The 25,328-nt window shown below is 42.6% G+C and overlaps 1 protein-coding gene across 7 annotated transcripts in view; it reads left to right on the plus strand.

Moving 5' to 3' along the window:
* PDZD2 (PDZ domain containing 2) overlaps nucleotides 1–25,328 on the plus strand; it is a 366,979-nt gene that overhangs the window by 257,637 nt on the left and 84,014 nt on the right. For 5 of the 7 annotated variants that reach the window (XM_058716556.1, XM_058716567.1, XM_058716596.1 and 2 more), the window contains 3 exons: nucleotides 8,092–8,593; nucleotides 18,164–18,306; nucleotides 21,178–21,310. In XM_058716556.1, the coding sequence (XP_058572539.1) occupies nucleotides 8,092–8,593; nucleotides 18,164–18,306; nucleotides 21,178–21,310 (778 nt within the window). The remainder of the gene's footprint in view (nucleotides 1–8,091; nucleotides 8,594–18,163; nucleotides 18,307–21,177; nucleotides 21,311–25,328) is intronic. The other 2 variants (XM_058716576.1, XM_058716586.1) reach the window with 2 other exon arrangements.

Raw genomic sequence — 25,328 nt, forward strand, 5'->3', positions numbered from 1 at the left:
GCTTCCAATTCATCACTCTTGCACTGGCTCTTCCCTCTGTCTGGAACACTTTGCTCCCAGGCAGCAGCATGGCCAACCCTTTCATCTTCTTCAAGTCTTTGCTCAGTGTGTTCTTCCCAGTGGGGCCACCTCAGGCACAGCATTTAAAGTTTCAACCTGGCTCTTCCAACTCCTGGCATGTTTGATCTTCTGCATCCTGTTCAGTGTTTTCTGTTTTCCATAGCACGTCTCACCTTCTAACATATGATATAGTTGGATGCTTATTTTAACAGGTCCATTGTTTGTTGCCTATCTCTCCCTCCTAGATAGTAAGCTCCACAAAGACAGGAATCATTTTGTTCACTGCTGTACCCCCAAATGCCTAACAGTGCTTGGCATATAACTATTTGTTGAATGAATGAATGAATGAATGAATGAATGAATGAATTTGTAATGAGCAAATAGTCATTTTATAAACAAAAAACAAGCATTATATCATAAGAAAAAAAGTGATATGAGTTCCCATGTATATTGTCTGAGCTCATCACTCCATTCATGAGGTGTGATTGACTCATTCATGTACAGCAAAGTCTGACTCTCCCAGCATTCTTTCTGCCCCCATGGAGAATGTGACCAACATCATCAGGATGACCTAGCAAAGCAATGTGGCTGGAGTTTTGATTTGATTTTGTATAGGTTGCAGGTTGATCTCATAAAGTTATAAGAAACACTGATTCACTCACAGTAATGTAATAAAGAAATGCAATCAGTTGCAAGTAGAAGCCTGGAAATTCTCTTTTAAGGGCCAGTATCTCTGTAGTATGTTTTATTAGGTCAGTTCTCACCATTGATCAGGCATCTCCTACTTAATGTAGCTTCTAAGTTTCTCTTTTCTAAAGGTATATGGTGGCTTAAAAAAAACACTTTTATTGATTTAGGCAGAAATGAGGTGCATGAAAACCTTTGAGAAAAACTGGAACTTCATGTCAACCTGCTGCTATATGTTAGAAAGGACCACAACTCTGCTTCCTTTCTATTAAGCTGTACTGCAGTTGAAAATGTGTAGTGCATCCTAACACAGAGGCTACATAAATCATTTTTGTTAGTTTGAGATGTGAGTGTTTAAGATAAATATGAAAATCAATGATTTCTTGTTACGGGGAAGTCAAAACAATTTTTCCATTAATCATATGATTTGGCTGCTTTTTATCCAGTGTTTTTCTGCAGTGTCTCTGCTACCCCCACCCCTTTGCATCCAGAAGCTATCTTGGCAGGAAACAGAAAAAGAATCAGCTGTGCTTCTGTACAGAAATGGATATTGCAGCCAATGGTTGCAGGAAATGGAATTCAAGTAGGGACAGGGCAGAAGTGAGTACACTTAACACGGATGAACACAAATGTAGCTTCTGCCTTTGAGGCTGACACGCTGAATTCAATCAGTGTTTATAGAATCAGACAGTAGAACACCCACCTTCTTTCTTACACCCCTTAGTATAATTTCTCCTCTGTTTGATATGCCTTAAAAGATTCAGCATTGGTTTGTATAAGATGCATGTTTATTTTTATTTCTTAGTCGCTGGTATTAAGAGAAATATATTATTAAGCTCCTTTTCTAAGTTCAATGCTGGGGAGCAGAACCAATTATAAACTGAGTTACTCTGTATATTATCCTGCTGTATGCCAAGAACTACAATTTTACTCTACTAGTAAGCTAACCAATTTGGCCTGCCTGGTTTCATGAATGCCGGTGGAAAGCATGAGACACTTGGATCAAAGATGGAAGACAGTTTATTATTCATAGAAATAGCAGTTGCCAGAGTATCAGCATATTTGCCCCAGTTCCCCTGAGGGCAATATGGATCTCTGTCCTGCTGTATAGATGGATATGACTGAAATTTTGCTGCTAAGCTGTGTGGTGGTAGCAAGTTTTGGTAGCTGATAATTTGAATTGGATTTGAATGGTAATATTGTATTCTAGGTCAGAAAAAATTCTTAAATAAATATTTAACCTGATTTTGCAATATCAACTTGTTTCCCAATCCAAGTTGTATGATAAAAAATAATACAGATTTTATGATAAGAGAACATATTCATGTATTCATATTCTCTATTCTTGACTCCAGATGAAGGAGAAGAGGAAAGAGTGGGTGACCCCCAGCTGTTGATGCTGGATGAGGACGAGAGATTCAGCTAAGCTGGACTTTATCAGTCACCTCCCTCACGCAGCAGTTGGAATACGGTGCTCTATTCATTTATACTCTAAGCCTAGACTCTGGTCTATTTTCAAAGTCTTATTGGTGCCTGAGCCCCATCTTTCTCCATCTAATCAGGGCTAATTTTCTCTCTCACGGTCCCAGCAAAGAAGTAGATGGATTTATTTTCAGAAATGGCCATATGAGCACACAAGGATATCAGTCACTCTTTTCAGCACAAAATTCACCCCCAAATTCTATTTTACAGAGTCTCCAGAGAAAGTCTGGCTCATTCTAGGAAGGGTTGTAGAATCTGGGAGGAGTAAGCCCAACATTCAAGGTAGCTGGGAGGCAACAGCTGAGAGAGACTGCCCGTGGGGAATCTTGTTACTAAATGACTCCAGGAGATGTTTGTCATCTTCCCACCCCTTCTCATGGAGCTGTTTGAACTTGCCTCCCTCTGTTTCCCAGCCGAGATTTCGCTGGGAAATTAATCTGTATATATTTAACACTTCCTCTCAACCCGTTCTTCTCTGGGAGCCTACAGATTTACAACCTCAGACAGCCCTCTGGATTAATTAGGCTTAGCAGGTTTTCAAAGGACCACAAACAGCTTCTTAACCTCCCATTACTTCTTAGGCAAGAGGCAATCATGAGCAAGAACAGTCGATCTCCATTCATCTTGTGTGTTACACAGGGCGGCTATTAGCAGTTAGTCCCATTGTGTAAAACTCCTGCCTGGACGTAGGAACTCCTCTATAAACATCTTGTTCCTCTACTGTCTATCCTGGGGGCCTGACTCACTCAGATGAAGTGAGAATGTCTGCTTTGCCAAAAAGTCTGAGCTCTGGAATTCCTTTATGTTGTCTGAGTTATACAGTGTTTTCAAGGCATTGGGGTGCAGGCCACCCAGGGGTGGTGAGCCAACTGACTCTGAATCACACATATGTATACACCAATGGATCTGCCTGGCAGCTCCCTTCTGTGGGTTCACACTATGTACCAGGCATCGGTAACTGATGGCCAAATGCCCAAGATGATTTTCAAAGGCACCTGGAGATACTGCTCCTTCTGAGGACTTTGGCAGAACAGTCTAGGATATCAGAATTGCATAGCTGCCTCATGCCTTCTTTTGATAGAATTAGGGCATGGATAAATAATGCGTGTCCTTGGCCTTCCAACACCTACTGTCTCTGCCCCTCTCATCTCCTGCCTCCCTGTCCTTGTTCTTTAAACTCCAGGCAGCTTTATCCCTCTAGCTTTTCCTAGCACCCAACCTTACCTGCCAGTCCTTCCTGGGCCTCCCACCCCTGGAGAACCCAGATGCCAGAATTATGATAGAGCATCAAGAAACACAGGAGGTACTCAAAGCTATTTTATTTTATTTTTATTTTTATTTTTATTTTATTTTATTTTATTTTATTTATTATAAAGCACTTTTTGAGAGGAAAGGGAGGTAGAAGGGATTAAGTTACAAAAGGTGTTTGCAAAGGCCAAGTGAAGTGAGGAACCTCAGTACATTCCACAGGGAGGATTCTAGGCTAGAATTTAGAACTTCATTTCTGGATATGCTTGTCTTTCCTCATTTATCTTAAGGCCATCCTGGGATGGTCAAAATCAAATTAATTTAATCAATAATTTTATATGTCAGAGGACAGTTTCAAATGTGGGGAAGAAACCAAAAAATTACTGAAGAGGAGACCTATTTTTCTGGACCAGGATTATATTCCATTTCTTCTTTCTCAAAGACTAACTTTGAAGTTTAAAGATTCTCATGGTGGGTAGGAATCCTTTTGAACTGAAAAGGGATTTGGACATATGAGTTAGCTAGAAAGGCACTGGAAAAGTTTGGTGAGTCATTTCAGTACAGATGGATAGGGAATATGGAGGCATTACATACAAGGTGGATGGAAGAACTCTAAGAAAACTACCCCCAGCCTAACAGTCTTTCTCACCAACTTGCTGTAGCGTCCGTAGTTGATTCATTACACTTTGTCTTCGGGATGACCTTAGAAGATTCAGTGTCCAGGAAGGAATAAAATAACCTGTCATACAGTTCCTTGAAAGTGTCAGAGCCTTATTTATTATTAGGAAGTCAGGAGGGGATGAGGACATGGTGCCAAACTAAAGATAAACTCTTGCTTTGTAATTTTGTTGAGTATGGACCCTGCAGAAGGAATAAACCTCCCAAGATTCTTGGAGCTTCTGTGAGAGTAGAGATTTCCAAGATCCTATTCTCTGACTCAGTGAGCCAGCCTTTTTGGTACTGAAAAGAAGGTTTCTGCACAGAACCCATCTAATTGTCCAGAGCTTAATACAAAAGATAGAATCCCAAAAGGAATTGCCTCTCCAGGTGATATCTTTTTCAGGTTGATAGTTAATGTCCAGGAGACCTAGGACACCTTGGACATAAAAGGAATGTTTGGGGGCGCCTGGGTGGCTCAGTCGGTTAAGCGTCTGACTTCGGCTCAGGTCATGATCTCACAGTTCGTGAGTTCAAGCCCCGCGTCAGGCTCTGTGCTGATGGCTCAGAGCCTGGAGCCTGTTTAGGATTCTGTGTCTCCCACTCTCCCTGACCCTCCCCCGTTCATGCTGTCTCTCTCTGTCTCAAAAATAAATAAACGTTAAAAAAAAAAAAAAAAAGGGAATGTTTGTTTTTCCAGGGTTCTGTTTTGTCTTTGGCACTGGATCAATACTTTGGGGATGGCCTGCACCTTTGATCTCTAGAAGCCTTCCCAAGAAACTAGCATTCACAGTTCTGAACATGCGAAAGCAACTTGGAGATTACCTATTTTAACACCCTCGTGTTACAGACAAGGACACTAGAGTAATTGAGACAGCACAGCAGCACAGTGGACATAGCATGGGTTTGAGAAGCAAGAGGGCCTCAGTCCAGCACTTGACATTTAGGTGAACTGGGGCATATTAATATTTCTAAGCCTCAGTTTCTTCTCTTGCAAAGGGTGTTCTTAAGGAGCACATACTCTAAGAAGTAACTCTGGGGCACCTTGGTGGCTCAGTTGGTTGTGTCCAACTTTCAATCTTAGCTCAGGTCTTGATCTCAGGGTTGTAAGTTCAAGCCCTGCATTGGGCTCCACACTAGGCATGGAACCTGCTTTAAAAAAAAAAAAAAAAAACAATTCAAAACTTGGCAAGAATTATTATATTTGCTGTTATTTTTTTAAATTGAGACCTAATTCATATAACAGAAAATTCACTATTTTAAAGTATACAATTCAGTGAGTATATTCACTGTGTTGTGCAACCATCACCAGTATCTAATTTGAGAACATTTCCATCGTCCCCAAAAACTCTGTAAGCAGTCCCAATTCTCCCTTCTCCCTACTCCTGGCGACCACTAATCCACTTCCTGTCTCTATGGACTTGCCCATTCTGGACATGTCGTATAAATGGAATGACATGGCCTTTTGTGGTCTGGCATCTTTTACCTAGCATAATGTTTTCAAGCTTAAGTTATGACATATACTTCATTCCTGTTATTGCCAAATAATATTCCATTATAGGGATATACTACATTTTGTCTATCCATTCATACATAGGTTGATGGAAATTTGGTATCATTACCATTGTTTTTACATGGTTGGGCCAAAGCCAGAATGAAGACTTGAGTGTCTGACTTTCCCCGTGGTCCTGTTTTTACTACCTTATGCTGTTTTTCATAACATCTGACATATGTCTTGCATTAATAGTAGTGATTTGGTCAAAGAAACCCTTACAGTCTGGCTAATAACTACTCTGAAGATCTTATATCTTTACAAAAATTTTTCCAGTGTGAAAAAGATACACAATTCAAAGAATGAAATTTAAACATTATAGAGAAATTATACTGAGAACCAAGTTTAATTTTCATTTTCCAGACTCTAGTGGACCTCTCTTTACACCTCTTCATCTCATTATATTTCACAGTACAACCTGAGGTCTATATGGTACCTTTTATCTACCTGGTTTTTATGTGTAAGTTCATTACCATGTTTTATAGCCCAGGATCAAAGAAAGTTTTTATTAGCTTTGGTGGTTGTTTAAGGACCCATCTCTCTTGTTCACTCTACTCCATGGCAAAAATTCAGAATTATTCTGCTCTTCATGGAGACTGGCACTGTCATTGCATTAACCTGACCATTAGGTATGGGTAATATATGCCTTTGTCCCAGAATTTAGTACATTTCAAACGCAACTGGTTACCTCTCGTTATGGACGCGACCCCTTCCTGTAAACTGACTATCCCAGCTCTCAAGTCTGAGCTTCAAGCCTGGAGGAGGAGCAGCTTGGTATACTTGAAAATGTTCTGTTTCTCATTTATTGAGGATGTGGGCAACCCTTTGTAGGCACATGAAGGCCAGAAGCAGTCCAACACATTAAGGATTTGGTGGTTGACATTCTTTGCTTGTGATCAGGTGATGTGTAGAATGTGGCAGCATTCCAGCGGTGAAGGCGTTTCCCTGGATCCATCTGGGGTTTGTGCTTCCTTATCTTGGGTGGCATAAGTAGAGGGTCCAGCCCAGCCTAGTTTCCTGACTTTGAGCAAGTGTGTTTTCTTTGCTAAAGCTTTCATGGTCCTGAATACCACTAATTACTTATCTTGTTTGATGTTCTATTTATTGTTATTCCTTAAGATCTGGAGTAGTTATTGTGTGTCAGGCTTCACATGCATTATCTCACTTATATTATTTCCTGCTTCTAAGTGTTTGGCACCCCTCAAGTACATGAAATGCAACTGAGCCCGGCCTCTGCCCTCTCAAGCCAAGCATCCCTGAAGAGGACATCCCTGCCCTTTCACTTTTCCTGGTTGACACAGTTTCCAATAGCCTTCTGTATCCTAGTCACCCCATGTCTGCATGGTTTTCATTGGGGGTCCTCTCAAAGCGACACCCAGACTGAAAATGACACTCCTTGTGTGCCAGGAACAACCCAAACTAGAACCATTATCAAGAAGTGGACTTGATGCTCATTTAATGCAGCACACACTTGTCAACGCTTATTACCAGTTGTGTCTTAATTCCAGCCAATACCTCTCCACCCCCAACTCAGTATCTGTTTTCACTGGAATGCTGTGAGGCAGTGATTCTTGTTGTTGTGCAGTTGATATTTTCATCCTAAGAGCAGAACTTTACATGTCTCTCAGTTTATCTATTCTTTACCTTGGGAACTTGCAGAGTAATGACATCAAAACTATATGAATGGTGGGGCATCTGGCTGGCTCAATCAGTAGAGCATGCCACTCTTGATATCTGGGTTGTGAGTTCAAGCCCCACATTGGACGTAGAGTTTACTTAAAAAAATTTAAGTTTGCGGGGCGCCTAGGTGGCTCGGTCGGTTAAGTGTCCAACTTTGGCTTAGGTCATGATCTCGCGGTTAACGAGTGCAAGCCCTGCACTCAGAGCCTGGATCCTGCTTCAGATTCTGTGTCCCCTCTCTCTCTCTGCCCTTACCCCGCTAGTGTTCGGTCTCTCGCTGTCTCTCAAAAATGAATAAAAATGTTAAAAAAAATTTTTTTAATTTAAATTTGTTTTTTTAACTAGATGAATGGGAGGCTAGCATAATTCTGATGTAAGAAATTGTTGAGGGAATGGAGAATTATTGTTTTTGTAGTCATATGTAAGGATTGGCTCTGTGAATAGAAAACTCCATTTCTAATTACCTACTCTAGGGTTTTTTTCATTAGTAATTTCTAGCTCGTGGGGATTTTGGTTTGCTTGGGGGTTATTTTTAGCATCAACAATTATGTAGATTAAAAGAATGAACTGAGCATTGAGCCTCTTTGGGAAGCTTAGTACCTCCGTTGCTTCACCAGGTCGTTAATCACACGGGTTCCGCGGGTGCTGCTGAATGCGTCTGCCCGATGCGCCGGTCGAGATGGATGGTGTGAGGGTTTCACCCAGCATTTCTGTGTGTGTTGCAGTTACCTGGCTGAGCAGTGCTGGAATGGCGGCTTTATCTACCTGATCATGCTGCGCCGCTTCAAGCACAAAGTTCACTCTCCGTATAATGGCAACGGTACCAACAGCTCTGAACCAGGAGAGACACCAACCTTGGAGCTGGGTGACCAAACTGTGAAAAAGGGAAAAAGAGCAAGAAAGTTTGGGGTCATTTCCAGGCCTTCTACCCACAAAGCCACTGAAGAACCCAAGAGCAGTACTGGCTGTGAGTTGGACAATGACCCCATCTCTGAGCCGGACAACGGCCCGGATCCCGAACTTGGCAATGGCCATGCTTTTGAGCTAGAAAATGGCCCGGAATCTCTCAAGGAGCTGGCTGGATCCCATCTAGACAAGTCAGAAGCAGACAGAGGGACAGAGCATAGAATTCCAAAGACAGATGCTGCTCTACCTACAAGCAATGACAAACGTCGCTTCTCAAAATCTGGGAAGACAGACTTCCAATCAAGTGACTGCCTGGCACGGGTAAGCTTTTGTTTGCTTATCGAACCTGAATTTCAAACAAAGTACTGTTGAAATAGCTTTTAAGGCTCAGAAAATCTATCTAAGATGGCCTTGTATTTAGAAGCCAACACATTTAGTAAGATAAATGATCAGAGGACATAACAATAACAACAACAAAAAATCCAAATCATTTCATCCACTTAAATAAAGAGCTAGTTGAGTGATCCTAAGTGGAAAATTCAAGCCCTTCTGTGGTATAATTTGAGTCATCTGAGGCCCAGATAAAGTACTCGAACTGCATCATTATTTATCCCTATTGTCACCAGTGGAATTGCCACTGGTGAGGCCAAGAATTCCTGGTGGCAGTTGATAGCAAAAACATTCAAACATTCAGTCCTCAGTATTACACAGGAAGGATGTTCAACACTTAAGGAAACATCTGCTTTTATTTTTAACACTTCAAAACCAGTGATATTTTTATGGGTTCGTGTTATTACGTTGCTGAATTCCAGTGAAGTTGGGAAATTTCACAGATATCTCTGATACTATGATATCCAGCTGTGATGGTCAGGGTTGGTCTTACCTAAAGGCAAAGCAGATGTGGTATACTCTGAGTGGTAACAGGTCCACTTCTAGCTTCAAATTTTCTCCTCCATTGTAGCCAACATTCTCTCATGAAATTATATTTCTTTAGGGTAAGCACGTTCCTTCCAAGAATCTTCTTGGCAGATATGCCTGTGGGTTCCTAAAGAAGCAGTAACTTGCTATGTTGTTTCTGATTGGTTTCCTCTCTGAGTCCCTGTAGGAGACACCCCTTAAGGATGAAAGAGAAAGTTGGGAAGATAAGAAGCATCAAGTTCAGCTTTGCATACTGCTGAAATGGTACCCTGGGAATGAGTCTAATTTCTAGAAAGGCTATTTCATGCATATTTCTCCAATCATAGCCAATCTGTATAATGGGATTAGAGGAATCAAAATAATCCCTCTCTCAAGGAACCATGTTCCTTCATTTGAGTATCTGGGTGGTCTTCATAAAGCCTTACCCAAAGGAGGCATGATTTGTAGATAGAATTGTAAATAAAGGAGAAGAAAAAAGTAATGTCTCTATCAATGATTTTCTACCAACTTTATGGTTCTCCTCAAAAAAAGAATTAAGGTCAATAAAAAGATTATAATGTGGACCCCCCAAATTAAGGACAATAAAAAGATTATAATTTGTTTCTTTCTGATGAGTACTATATTTGGATATGACTTTTTCTCCTAACGATTAGATTATAAATACACAGAAAGCTGAGGATGAGTAAGTTAGGGAGTGTTGGTTAGCTTAATCATTTTGAAGGTTTAAGTTAGCAAAAGAGACTAAATCTCACATATATTCCAAAGAATAGGCTTTCATTTGGCCTAGGACACAGTAGAAATAATTTGGAAATGACTTTAAAAGAAAACAAACAAACAAACTTTTAAGAGGCTACTCATTCTCTGCTAACCTTTTTTTTTTTTTAATGTTTGTTTGTTTATGACAGAGACAGAAACAGAGCAAGAGTGGGGGGGTGGTGTGCAAAGAGAGAGGAAGACATAGAATCTGAAGCAGGCTCCAAGTTCTAAGCTGTCAGCGCAGAGCCTGACGTGGGGCTCAAACCCACGAACCGCAAGATCTTGACCTGAGCCCAAGTCGGACGCTTAACCAACTTGAGCCACCCAGGTGCCCCTCTCTGCTAAACTTAACTAAAAGCAGTAACATAAAAGTGAATTTCTGGATTAGACTATTTGAAGACTACACATATCAGACTTCCTTTGCCTGGTTTTTGCACTCAAGATCAAATGTCAAAGAAGATATAAATGAAATGGTGATTTAAAAAAAACCAAAAACAAAATCTATTGCCTTTGGGACATTTTTTTTTAAAGCCACATGCCTATAGAAAGGAGAGATCTGCCATCTGGACTTTGCATTCTTCACAACTGCCCATAATCTATAGATTGAATGTTGACCCTGGGTTATACTTTACATCTTAGAAAGTTGGAATGGGCCATACACCCTTTTAGGCATGAATATCTTTTAGGACCCTTTTCAAACCAAGAAGCATCATCATTCAATGCATTTACCCAGGATTGATAGAGTTGGCAAGAAGTAGATCTTCACTGCTTCCCCAACATCCAGATTGGAACCAGTAGACCATCACAGAAGGTGGTGTAGGTTCTTGGGCTGAGCGGATTTTTATTTTTACTCCAGGATGAGCCCAAAATCATGCTAAAATGGAATTTCCAGAAAAAACAAAAATTAGGCATTTACCTCTTAAACCCTTGGGGCAAAAAATTCTATTCCATTTGAATAATGGGAGATTAAACATGTCAGCATTGTTCTGTTTCTGCTTTATTAATGATTTAATATAAATCTACAAAGAATAAATTACAGAATAGGTTTATAATCATTCAGACCATTTTTATTTGTGAGATGCTTCTTTTCACAGACTGTTATTTGTTACATAAAAATAAATCTTCTGTCTTTATTTTTATACCCTCTTTTCCTTTAACAGAGCTGTAGGAAACATTTTATCTAGTAAATATCTTCTTTTAAAAAAACATATGTTTCTATAAAATATTAACACATAATAATACATATGCAACCAGATTAATTTTTTTAAATTATAGAAGTTGGGCCCATTGTCTAAAACGTTAGAATCTCCTAGGACATAGATAAGCAGTTTTAGAAATGAGTTCAGAGTTCCTTACTCCCTGTCTAGTGAAGATCATTATTCATCCAAGGGAACAGTTCTTGCAAGCCTGTTTACTACAAATGTGTATTTTTGTAATGCAGCATGGTAAAAATAAGTACAACTTAGTCACATAATAGGGAGAAAAAGAACCCTACCATTTGCCAGTCAGGCAAGTTTCTTCATAGTTGGCATGTGTGTCTGTGGGTCCATTTGTGGTCTCACCCTAACACTTGTAATTCACCCTATAGAGTATCCGAACTCTTCCCTAGACCTTCAGCAGAGACCTCAGGAAGGCTGAGTGGTTCAGTGCAAGTGGTCTACAGAGACCTCAGGAAGGCTGCCCCAGGTCTGAATCTGCAGGAAAAGGTAACTGAGGAGAATCACATCCAGGACATCTCCTGGGTAGTTTTATGTTTGCATCAAGCAGAGACAGCATGAGGATGATCCTGTTCTAGTAAGCAATGGGTGAACGTCTATCCTTCTATGTGGTAATGTCTCCTAAGTCCGTGTCTGCTCCTTTACCTTTCTCCTGAGCGCCCCCGCCCCAAGCTTTCTACCACCTACCTGCAGTAGGTCTCCCATCTTAGATATTTCACATCGATGCATCATTTTCCCACCCAGCTGGCTCCAATGTTCCAGGTCCCATCACTCTCAAAGTCGCCCAAGCCAGAAACCTGAGTTTCAGCTAGCAGTTACTCACCTGGTTTGTCTATAACTTTCCGTGGTTTTGTACTGACAGTCCCATGCCAGGAAATTGGGACAGTTGGCATCCTGGAGTCAACTGAAATACTGGCCTCTTCCTTCCCCATGTCCAGTCGAACACCAAATCCTATCAACTCTGGCTCCCTGTAGGGTCTCCCTCCTCACCCCACTTCTCTCTCCCACTCCCACTTCTATGGCTATAGGTCTGGACCAAGCTGCTTTCGTTTCCCATGTGGGTGGTCATAGTAGTCTGCTACCCATCCGTGTCCAGTGTCTTCCTGTCATCTGCTGTCCCCACAGCAGCCAGAGGGACCTTTCTAAAGAGACTCCATCAGTCATGCATGTACCTGCTCACACACACTGCAGCTTAAGCCCTTTGGATGGGTCCACTTTACCCTCAGGGTAATATCTGAACACCTTAGCTTGACAAAGCACACGAGGCCTTTCACTCTCTGATCCCTGCTTAACTTTTTGCCTTCATCTCTCACTGCTTTCTTCCTCCTCAGTTTAGACTGAATTAGCCACATTTTTTCCCAAAAGGCTACCCTATCTCCTGTGAGCCTTTGCAGCTGCTGCTCTCACCATTCTGTTTCTTCTCCCCTCCCCCATGTAGCTTAGCGTCTTCCATTTCTGGGGGACGCACTCCTCTAGGAGGCTTCTGGGGACCCCCCCCACCTGTACCATCTTTAAGCATCTCCTCTTTGGGCTCCTGCATTATCCCCTCCTTATCTTGATCAATGCATGAATCCCACATATTCCAGTTGCCATAGGGCTTGTTGTGTCCCCAGTAGACTTTAAGGGCAAGGACCTTATTTGTCTTTGTGTCCTGGCTCAGTGCCTTGCACCTGCAGGTGTTCTGTGCCCATTTATTAATGAAAGCACCCAAGAGCTCCAGGCCTAAGGGGCACCTGGGTGGCTCAGTCAGGTAAGTGTCCGACTTCAGCTCAGGTCATGATCTTGTGGTTCATGAGTTCAAGCCCAGCATCAGACTCTCTGTTGTCAGTGCAGAGCTTCCTTCAGATCCCCTGTCCCCTTCTCTCTGCCCCTCCCCAAATCACATGTACACTCTCTCTCTCTCTCTCTCTCTCTCAAAAATGAATAAATATTTTTTAAAAAAGAGCTCCAGGTCTGAGAGATGGGATACTATGTTCCAGCCCTAGTTCTTCCTTCCCCAACTCTGTGGCCTTCAAGCTGCCATGTTCTTTCTCTGAGCTTCTGTTTTCTCACCTATAAACTGAGCATTTTGGTCTGCTACCTCAGGAACTTCAACCCTGACATATCACACATCATTTCTTACTGATCATTCTAAATAAGAAGGGATAAGCAAACAGTCTCAGAATCTAAGTTTGCAACTAGAGCCAGACCACTTACTGCAGTAAAATTCTAGTTGGATGATGTTTCTTCTCACATTTGGGGAAAAGATGCTATTGTGAAATATTATTTTTGGTTCCAACAGAAGATGAGGTCATTTAAATGCTGCCGAGACAGCTCCCTTTAATGTACCACCTCTGTTTTGTAAATAAATCCCCCCCCCTTTTTTTTTTTTTGGCCTCTGTGAGGAGATGCATGTATGAGCTCACACAGTAATTGGCGTTTTTATAGGAAAGGGTAGCACTTCAACAACATTAATATAAATGTCCATAGCGTCCAGTTTTGCGTGGTTTGGCTTTTTCTCAACAGGCTGACAATCTCGTTGCCCTTTAAGCCAATGCAAAAGGAAGCAAAGGCTTGAGCCATCTGTCTAGACAGGATCTGTTTCAGAACTCAATCATCTCTACAACTGGATCGGGTGTTCACACGCTAAACATTGGCAAGCGTGCAGGTATCCCGTCTGGGTGAGCCTCTTAACATCAGTCTCAATAACTTCTGAAAAACCGTAGGATGAGTGTATAAACATCCCACATTTATTAATTCTATGGCATTTATACGGTATTGTTATGTGCTAGGCACCGTTGTGTTGCTGGAGAACCCACTGATAAATGAGAGACAAGGTTCCTGTGCCATGGCACTTAACACAAATAAGGGGCCACAGGGAATAAATAAGCAAATTGATGAATCAGAATGTTAGATGGTGACAACAAGTACTATAAATGAAATCGGTGAAGTGAAAGATGACTGGGCAGTGTCCTGGTGGGGTTAACTGAAATTGGTATCACTGAAGGCCTAATTAAACAGGCAATGTTTGAGCCGAAGCCTGAATGTCAGGAAAGGACAGCCGTGCAACATCTAGAAGCAGAATATTTCCAGCGAGGAGGCAGCACATGTGGCTGCCCTAGGCAGGAGTGATTGGGTCTTCCAGGGATAGAGAGACAGTAAGTGCTGGGGAGAACACGGAGGTGGGGGAGGGGATATGATTTGGGATTGCAGGCAAGGCTAGAGATGGAGGTTTGTGTTCGCCATCTCAAAGATTTGGACTTCAGTCTGCGTCTACTAGGGAGCTGTTGGGAGGTTTAAGCTGAGTGCATCATGATGTATGTTGTATAATGGAGAATAGGGTATTGTAGGAGATGAGGAAAAAAAGGGAGACCATACTGGAGACTACTGTGATAATCCATATTAGAGATCCTGGTGGTCTTGACCAGAGTGGTGGCAGGAACGAGCAGGAGTAGATAGACGTGGATGTGTTTTACAAGTAGAGCCTACAGATCTTGCTCATGGTTTGGGTATAGGAAATAGAAGGAGGAATCAAAGCTAGCGAGCTTTTAGTTTGCATATCCTCTTTAGCTGGCATAAATGATGGTGCTTTTCCCATGGAGGTGGGAAAGCCAGGAGGGAGAGGGAGGCAGAGTCCTGTTTTGACCATACTGAAGTGCGTATTACATACCCATGCAGAATTCTAAGGAGGCAGTTGGAAATCTACTTAATATTCTATTTAAGTTGGCCTGTTGATTTTTGGCGAGTGCCAGCTTTAGCCTCATAAACTTCAGACACTGATTTTATTTGTAACTGAACACTGCTCTCAGCTGTAGGCAACTAGATTTAATACTGACAGTTGTACAATTGAGACTGATAACATCTGCCACTTCCTGTTTGTGTCTTCCTTTGTGTATCTTTGAACTCCTCATTAGATGATCAAGAAAACTTGCACTAATTTCTTTGAATCCCCCCCATCCCCCCCTGCCCCCCTTATAGTTCTTACTTTCAGGTATGGAGAGAAAACTCATGGTATTAGATAAAAGTGAAAAAGAAGAAGATCTGTTTCTTGACTGTATCGTTGGGGGCTGTATTACAGATTGATCATTCCTATTTTCTGAAGCCATTTTTATTAGATATTTGCTTTATTTTGCTTTTAACTACTTGTGTGTATATTGGGCAGGGGAATGGAGTGGGCCTGTGAGTGCTCTTACTGAAATTTGTCTTTAGCTCTTTTGTCAAGAGTATATGTTAGGTCATTATTCTTTCTCCATGATCATAGGTTTGCATGTTTCTTGTCACAAGTCCTACTTCTTTTTTTTTTTTTTAATTTTGTAATGTTTATTTATTTGTGAGAGGTGTGGGGAGGCAGAGAGAGAAGGAGACACAGAATCACAAGCAGGCTCCAGGCTCTTAGCTGTCAGCAGTACAGAGCCGATGTGGGGCTCAAACTCAGGAACCATAAGATCATGAGCTGAGCCGAAGTCAGATGCTTAACTGACTGAGCCACCCAGGTACCCCTCAAGTCCTATTTGTAAAGACATTTAAAAATTAGAAAGGACTGTGTATCTAGTATTGTCATACCATCTGTGAGCCATACTTAACATGTTCTGTTTAACAAAAGGATGGTAGGACAGATGTAACTGGTAATGGAATGGATAGGTTTTTATTAATTTGGGCTAAAGCCAAATGGGTTTGCTTATTTCTGGACTCTCCTAATAGTCCCTGTTGCTTTTGGGAAGGGATTTCACAGCTTTTCTGGACTGGGAGAGGGAAGAGCACTGTCCCATATCTTCAAGACCCTAGTAGCCATAGCATATCTTCCATGGAAAAAACAAGTCAAGCCACCATTCCGCTCTAGCTTCTCAGCTACTTTGTTAGGCCCAGGGAGTCAGCTATGGGGCTGACCCAGGTGCTAGTTTGGGATGCCCAGCAAGCTGGGACAACAGCTAGTCAGCACGTCTCTGAATTTGTTCCCTTTGGGGCTATGCACTAGGCCACGGCCTCATGTACTCGAAGTGTCAAAAACTGCCATGTCATAAGTAGCACTGATTCTCAAGGATGGCATCTTGGACATAGTGGAGCTGTGAGAGACTTGGAAGGCCAAGGAGGTTGTTTCTGAATGGAGAAGAGAGAAAGGTGTTCCAGAGGTCAGAGGCAACACACCAAAAACCATGAAGTCCAAAGTGAAATGATTGGATGATATAGGGATTGTTGACAAGTTCATGAACTACTGTGGTAAGCCAGTGACTTCTGAAGTTACATTTGGCCAGACAGGCCTCGTTTGTCTGTGGTCAGCAGATGAAGGAGACCGTTGGCAAACACTGCATGTTGCTGAGCAATGGAGCCCCGCTGAGTAGTGCTATAGTAGAAAAAGTATAGGATCCAACAGGTCTCTGTCTGTTAATAATTTCCCCAGACGTTCCTTTTGCTGCACATCAGTGACCATTTAACATCTGGTTTTTTTACTACTGCATAAAGTTTCATTTTAGTTTCTGACTGTGTATTTCAGATTTTCTGAATGCTTTGCATTCTTTCTCTTTTGCAAGCAGCTTAAATGGGAAGGTTGCCTATTTCTAGGGGGAGGGTGGGTTTGTTCATATTGGACTGTAATGGTTTCATTGGACCTTCATGATAAATGAGGAAAGGACATGGCGCTTTTTTTTAATATGTTGAGGAATGCATTGTGAGCCATACCCACATACCTAGAGATAAGAGGAACTTATAGGAGTGAGCATAAAGTAAGACCCTCCCGAAGGAAATCACTTTGGAAGGTTTTTCTTTCATTTCTCTGAACAACCAAGTATCTGAGGTAACTCAAACATTTTGTATTGGGTATATGTTTGCATCCCTGGAATAAAATAGGGAGTCAAGAGGAGAATTAACCAAAGTAGAAAAGCTACCAGTAATCCAGAGGACTTACAGACATGATTAGCTCTTTAAAAGGATAGATTTTTATTAGGGTGTTTTAATGTATTTAAAAAGTGTACAGACCCATGTCTAGAGAAGCCAATAATAAATTCATCAATTAATTTCCTGTTTTGGTTTCTCTTGCCAAAGTTTTCATTTATATGTTCTAAGGAAGTTTGAGATTCAATTCAACATGATGTATTTTTTTTAATTGAAGTGTAGTGGACACACAATGTTACATTAGTTTCAGACGTACAACATAGTGATTGGCCAACTCCGCCATGATGTGCCCACCACAAGTGTAGCTACCATCTGTCACTATGCAACACTGATGCAGTACCATTGGGCATATTATGGTATGATGGTTTTAACACATATGTGTGCGTACATAAGTAATATATGGTTAGCAGTCAGCATTTATTATGTCTCTACTAGGTGTCGGAAGCACTGCTCCTTTCATAAATATCTCACGTAATCCTAATGACAAACTTGAAAGTATTCATAATTATCCCCACTTTAGAGGCAAGGAAACAGAGGGTTTTAGGCATAGGTGGCTTTCATAATTACTAAGTGGCAGAGCTGGGCTCAAATGAGTTGAAGTCTCCAAGACCTATCCTTGTCTTCCTTTCATCTTCCTTTATTTATTAGTAGCTGTGTGTAAATAAATGGAACCCAGACACGGCCAGTGTTTACACACACAGTGGTATCTGGGTTTCAGGCAGAAGAAGCTTTACTTAACATAACCTTGATCAGGAAATTCGATAGTCACTCTTATTGTCCAATATTATAGCCACTAGCCACAGGTAACTATGTAATTTAATGTAAACTAAATGAAATGAAAAATGTAACGTCCCAGTTGCCACTAGTCAAGCCCTTGATGGCCACCTGTGGCTAGTGGCTCCATGTTGGATCGTACAAATATAGAACATTTCCATCATCATAGAATGTTCTCTTGGGCAGGACTGGCAGCTAGAGACTATGATTTAGCACATGGAACTTTTCCTTCTGTGGTCATCTTCAGTACCTGTTGACAATTGAAGAATATTTGGCCTGACCTAACAGCTCCACTCTCCTGTGTCAATGCCACGTGTCTGTCCGTATACTTCACAGTATGCTCACTTTTTCTTCCAAGGAGGAAGTTGGCCGGATATGGAAGATGGAGCTGCTTAAGGAATCGGATGGGCTGGGAATTCAGGTTAGTGGAGGCCGAGGATCAAAGCGCTCACCTCACGCTATCGTTGTCACTCAAGTGAAGGAAGGAGGTGCCGCTCACAGGTGACTAGATAACTCTTCCCCTTTCTCTGACTCCTCATCCTCTCCCTTCCCTTCCTCCGGGGGCTAGGACTCTTCTGTTTGGCCAAAGCCCTGGTAATTACAGTTTATCCTTCGGGAGCATGGAAGAAAATCAGGCAGGAGCAGTTCCAATTAAACACACCCCTGGGCACAGGAAGTGGCTAGTTGCTGGAGATACTGTAGGCTCCTCCAGATCATAGAGAGATTGCATTTCTTTCCAGTCTGTTTTGAGTTTCAAGTGATTGTTACTTACACTAACTTTTGGGATACTGGTAATATGTGGTTACCTATTGAGACTATGCCATGCAACAGAAAACCACTTTCCTGAATCTTAACCCCTATAAGATGGTGGCTAATGACTTGGGAAAGTCATTGATTTTAAATGTGACCACATTTCATGTGATCTGTCAAGGCTCTCAGGATTCTACACACACATGGATACGTGTGTCATGCAGATGTGGAGTGGTAAACAGTAAATGTGAATTTTTCTCCTTGTGACCTTGAATAATTCATACTTCAAACCTTCTTTTTAAGTCTGAACTGTTGTTTTAAGTAGGAAGAAGGACAGTGCTTAGGCAGAGCATGCACAAAGAAGTCCGTTTGGAGTTACAAGGATGTAGCTATCCCAAAATATAAAGCATGCTTTTGCCTTGCTAGCTGATTGCTTCCGCATACACAGGGTGTCTACTGCTTGCAAGGCACATTGGGGTGTGTACACGCGTTGCATGCCCACATGTATACAGCAGGTGTGTAGAGGTAGAGTTTCACTGATGAGGGAGGTAAATCTAGTTGAGAATTTGGTGTTCCATTCAGGTACCCTGGTTATAAAGGGGATAAGACAAATCAGAGTAGTGTTGGCCTGCCCCAGACCAAGAGAGGACTGAAAAATTTATCTCATGAAGTGGCATTGAAGGAGCTGGAGGTAAAAAATGGAAAACTGAGGAGAGGACCAGGGTATAAATTAGCAAAGTGTGTCATGTCCCTGTTCTAGTCTTGTAACTAGAGATTAAGTTGCCAATAACTAGAGATAAGGTTAACTGCACTGGTCGGTTGTCTGGGCAGCAGTCATTAGGGAAGGATTAAGACTCTAGTTTTTATCCAGAAGAGCATCACTAAATTTCCCAAATGAGGTGTATACCTTGAGGAATTCCCATCAGAGAGCCATTTTCCCATTAATGCTACTAGGCCTTGGATTCTAGCATGTCTTTGGAAGGTTGGCAGTTAGAAAATTCCTGTGCCCAGAGATAAACTTAAGAAGAGCTGTTCTTGTCTGTTTTCTATGTGAGCTGTTTTTAGTAGGTGTCACCATTAGACACCCATTTTCTTTTCACCCTGAACCCTGAGTTTTATGTGTGTCTTTCTCTCTCTCTCTTTCTGGAGTATATAATTCACATGTGTGGCATTCTAGGTAATAACAGGAGATGAGGGAGATGGAATTGAAGAGGGAAATAAGAAAAGGGATGTGGGTAGGAATGGTCTTGCATAAATTCAACGACAGTGGTCAGAACTTTGTGTTCGTTTTTACTCTTGATCCCTGTTCACCTGGGCCCACACACCTCCTTGAGCTTCCAGTTTGTTCTCTGTGGGTTTCCTATTCCCCTTCTCTTTCCATTCCAAGCAGCTAGAAGGGTTCTTAGCATTTCTCTGCTTTAGGGATTTTTGAAGGACAGAAAGCAGAGGCTGTCAGAAGTCTCTGGTGCCTCCTGTGTTCTGTTAAAGGCTAAATTCATAGAAAAGACTATGATGCACGCCCTAGAGGATTAAGAGAAAGAAACTGGTGAGGGAGAGTAGGATGAGAGAAGCTGGTTTATTCACTGAAGGAGAGTGGAAATGTTGGAGAGAAAGTTGGTGAATCTGGGAATATGGGGGGCATGCACATGTCCAACAGCAGCACCCTGGGCATTGATGTAAAGCCTTCAGAAGGGATGGTGGGGTCCTAGGCTTAGGGTCCATCTGCATCACCAGATTTCCTATCCCATATTTAGCAATGGAGATGAAAAACCTCCTTTGGGATCATGGGAGGCCAGACCATTGGAGGTTCAAGTGGAACCCACAAGACTGCCAACCCACCGTGACTGAAAGGGCCTGTGCAATGCTCTGACACAGGGTGCCATGGCAGACCCTTGACCCACCCTTGAGCCTCTTGCCAGCCCAATGGGAAGGAAGCTGTTAGTTAGCTATAATTTACTTTAGAGGGAATAAAGAAACATTTGTAGACCAGGTCTGATAGCTGCAATAGCAGTAAATTGGTCATTCTGTTTGTTTGCTTTTGTATTCATCCTTCTGCTGGTGAAGCTTGGCTGTAGGATGGAAAGAAACCTCATCCTCAAGGTCCTATAACTGTGTGTTTTGGGGACGAGGGCATGTCACCTGGAAAGAGAGAGGGCAGCAGTTTAGACAAGGCTTTTGGTCAAGCTTAAGATACCTTTGTTTGGGGGTGCTTAGCTCAGTGACTCAGCTGAGAACTCGGTTGTGAGGGCAGGATGGCAGATAGGATTGAGGTAAGAATGACTTAACTGTCCAAAAACCATGGGGTCTTCGCTCCTCTATCATTGTCTCCCCCTGGATGGGAGGCATTTCATTAAAGTTGATGCAAGATATGGTAGTGACTTAAGAACTTGCCTACTACCAGGCAACCACTTGAAATCATGGAGCTTCCCTAAGTGGGCATCAGGGGACCCAGCCAAACCAAAGGATAAATCCCATCCCAAACTATTGCTGGCCATCTCTCCTTTATCCTCAGCCTGATTTTAACTGTGCCCTCTCACGACCCTCCCCAGCTCCAGGAAAATGTCCCTTCTCAAGCCCAGAATATCTTCACAAGGGATTTTTTTCCCATCTCCATTTCCTCAGGGATGGCAGACTGTCCTTAGGAGACGAGCTGCTGGTAATCAATGGTCACTTATTGGTGGGTCTCTCCCATGAGGAAGCGGTGGCCATTCTTCGCTCAGCCACTGGAATGGTTCAGCTGGTGGTAGCCAGCAAGGTAGGTAGTTTGGTTATTTTTTATATCTATTTTTAATGATGGTGGTGAATTCAGATTTGAGCCCTCCCCATCCCGCACACAAACACTGACACACAGGCTCGCACTTGGGCCATTTAAACAGCTGTGATGCTATAGTGTAAGCCCATGAGGACGGCCTTTAGCTGAAATAGTAGATGGAAGAGCAGTGCTCAGACTAAGGAAAAGGGAAGGGTGGTAGGGTGGACAGAAATTCAAGGTGGAGAGAGTAGCCTCTCTCCCAAGGAGACACTCAAGAAGAGACACGGAAGCCCGCCGGATGGCAGGGATGCCAGAGGCATGGAGCTGTGCATTTTCCAGGTCCCGAAGGAAGAAAGGTTTAGGACTAGTCACAGGCAGGCCACAGGCCCTGGTTCTGACTCATGGCCTCACGGAGTGTTGGTGCTGCAGGAAGCCCTGTGAATCCTGTTTGTCTGGTCACTGTCCTCCGCTCCGTCCTCAGTTTCCCCAAGGAGCCAGTGAGGACTAACTCCCATGGCTGGTTCCCATCTCACAGAGGCCTAGATGCTATCTGCTATCTTCTTGATGCACAGCCGGTGTCTGTCCCCTTCCTCTGGCTGCCACCTCCTTTTCATAAGGGGCTCAGGCTGGTGTTTCTTGTATCCCCATCCCCAGAGTGTGTTAAAATAGCACTGAGGTCCTGGGCCCCAGCACCTGCTTGTCCCCTGGTGTCTTAGCGCCCTGGATGAAGGCTGCAGGCCTCCACAGCTGTGTGACCAAAAGGGGGAGGACCGGAACCCTCTTGCTTCTGCCCCGTGGTCCCGTCTGCTGTTGATAAGACAGGAAAGTGTCCCCAGGACTCAGGAGCTAGTGCAGTGGAACCTGGGCTTCATTCTAGTTCCTGTAAGCAGTGGTGGGAAACCACCCCGGTGCTCCACCCTTCGCGGCAATACGCTCTTGCCAGCGTGGCTCATTCTTTCCTCGTTATCCCTGCTATTTTTTTGAACCTCGCATCCACAGGCTCTTCTGTATTTTCTCTCTTAGATTACAAGGTCTAGTGCCTATTTTTGGAGTATTTAATAATTACAATATTTTAAACTATCTGAAAAATCTGTTTTCCTCTTTTCACACCTTTCACCCCAATCCCTTAACCCAGATTCTCAGGCTACCAACGAGAACACAGAGCCTTGATGCAGACTTGGGAGGAAGGGTTGGCTTTGAGGCCCCGGAGGCAGGAGTTGAGACAGCCTCCATTCACAGGTGCCCTCCTCCCCCTCCCAGAGATACCGCCGGGAGCCCTGCTGTCTCCTCACAGTCTATGGCTCAAGAACACAGGGGCTCTGGCACATGCATTATACCACGGCCACCGAACCTTTACTTCTACACTGACTTCTTTCTCCTGCTAGTTCAGAAAATGGAGAAGGGGGAATCTCTTCTATGTCAAGCTATTATCCACAAACACACAGAGCAAAGAAAACATAAAATAAAAATGAAAAAGGTCCACTTGTGGATAAGCATAATTAAGGAGCGTACAGGAGGGTGTTGAAGGCTGGTCTCCTGGATGATGCCTGATCTGTGGTCATGTTCACCGACTCAAAGAAAGGGCACTAATATGTATCAGGGACACACTGGATGCTAGGTGCTTTTTACCTATGATCTCATTTAATTCTTGAAATCCCATGAGAGAGCTATTCGTTCTTTTTTTCCAAAAGATGAAGTAAAAATCTGAGGGGTTAATTAATTGACCCAGAGGTCACACAAGCAGTGGGTGGCAATAGCATGTTCCGTTGCGGGTCCATAAGACTTCAAAGTTAACTTCTTTCCATATACCAAGCTGTCTCTTAGTCAAATGATATAGAAAGGACACAGAGCCAATGGTATTAGAGAGAGGTAATGTGTTCCTGCCAGAGGCTTTGACTTTTTTTTTTAAGTTTATTTGTTTATTTTGAGAGAGAGAGAGAGAGAGAGCAGGGAAGGAGCAGAGAGAGGGTGTCAGCACAGAGCCTGATGCAGGGGTTGAACTCACCAGCCATGAGATCGTGACTCTAGCCAAAACCAAGAGTCTGATGCCTAACCAGCTGAGCCACCCTGGCACCCCAAGGCTTTGACTTTTAAGGACACTCACTGGGTCTTTGTAAGGCTGAGCAGCAGTCTGGAGCCAGGAATGGGTGTTCCCATTGTCAATCTATTGCTGTTGGCCATCTGTACTGAATAATGGGCCTAAAAATGACCCAGACCACAGAGGAGTGACACCTTTCACCTCTTCCCATTGACTCTGTTTCCATCCAGGCAATACGTTGCCATAGCAGCTGCCTGCTCTTTGTTCCTGAGCTTAATCGGCGCCGTCCGAGATGCTCAAAAGTCTGCCTTTCCATACCTCCTGGCATCCATTCCTCGTCTTTATCCAACAAGAGCGAGTAATCCAGTCTTTATTTTCTCTTTATGTTTGAAGAGAGGGAGGGGAAAAAAAGAGATTTTTATTTGCTGAATAGAAAGAATAGTAAGAATATAAATTATTATTGTAGAACACAGTCCCTTTTCCCCCAAACTTTAGGGTGTTGTTTTGAAGATATAACAGTTACTTTCTTCGGGACAGGATGTCTTGTGTTTCCCCACAAATACGTTGTTTGCTTATACATAGGAGCTTAGAAAGTTTTTGTTGAACGAATGAAATCAGAATATCCAAGTTTGCTTTCATATTCCTGGAAGTACATGCGTAGCAATATGATTTCTCTCTTTTTATCACTTTGTTTTTATTAACAAGTAATACGTATTTATTATATCTAATGTAGAAAACCTAGAAGAAAAGGAAGATAAAATTTTCATAATGCCACCAGTAATTCTTTCCATTAACTTATTTGTCTGTCCTTCCAGACGTGTTTTTTTAATGGAGTCAAACACAAGAGATGGATTGCCCCTGGAGGCAGACCTGCATAGACTTCAGAGGCACAGCCTTTAAAAAAGCTGTATATTTTGGGGCGCCTGGGTGGTTCAGTCAGTTGAGTATTGAACTCTTGATTTCAGCTTGGGTCATGATTGGATTGAGCCCCACATCAGGCTCCGTGTTGAGCATGGTGCCTGCTGAAGATTCTGTCTCCCTCTCTCTTTCTCCCTCTGTCTCTCTCCCCAACTTGCATTCTCTCTCTTTCTCTCTCTCTCTCTCTCAAATAAAAAAATAAAATAAAATTTAAAAATAAAAATAAATAAAAACTGTATATCTTGAGCACATTACTACATTTTTTTAAACCTCGGGGTTCTCACCTGGATAATAAGAATCCATAACTGCTTCGTGGAATATCAGGAAGATTGAATGAAATATAAAGAGCCCAAACAATGCAGCTGGTTGCAACAAGCATGTGGAGAAAGGTTTGCCTTTATGGTTATCACGTGTTAACACATCCAGCTTATTGTTACATCCATTATTAATATGGCAATATTGCTTTTCCATCTGCCTTTTTCACTAAGTTGCATACCGTAAGAGTCTTTCCACCTCAGAATGTACGTTGCTGTAGCACCATTTTTAATGACCATGGAGTATTCTGTCCTGTTGTGCAACTTACTCACCAGTTGGGACCTTCATCTTTTTTTAAAAACTCTTTTCTGTTAATGGTCTAGCAGAGTTGACATCACAGAAGAGAGCTGAACTCCCTTTTTGCTTCATAGCTTTTGCTCCTTCCCTCAGATAAGGTCTAACTGTGTAGTATTCACAATTACTGACCTGACAGGAATGAGCTTCGGGTACCTCCAAAGTTGGACCTGCATCAAACTAGTAACAAGTGTCACTGTCACCAGTATACCTACTCACTAATAGTCTGTAACACCTGTTGTTTAAGATGGGTGTCTTCTGTTATTGTTCTCTTTTCTGTCAAGCCCCGAGGAATATGATGATCAAAACTTTCTACATGCTTCCTTCCTGTAGAAACAGCCGTGGGAGAAGGAGGGGAGGACGCATTTCTCTCTTTTATGGCCTCAGATCAGCCACCCCTACTCCCTGGCCTCCTATGCTGTGGTGTTTCCCCAAGAGTTCTCGGCGGCTGTGTGC

Source organism: Neofelis nebulosa, chromosome 1, assembly GCF_028018385.1.
Source record: "Neofelis nebulosa isolate mNeoNeb1 chromosome 1, mNeoNeb1.pri, whole genome shotgun sequence".
In the NCBI taxonomy this organism is placed as follows: domain Eukaryota; kingdom Metazoa; phylum Chordata; class Mammalia; order Carnivora; family Felidae; genus Neofelis; species Neofelis nebulosa.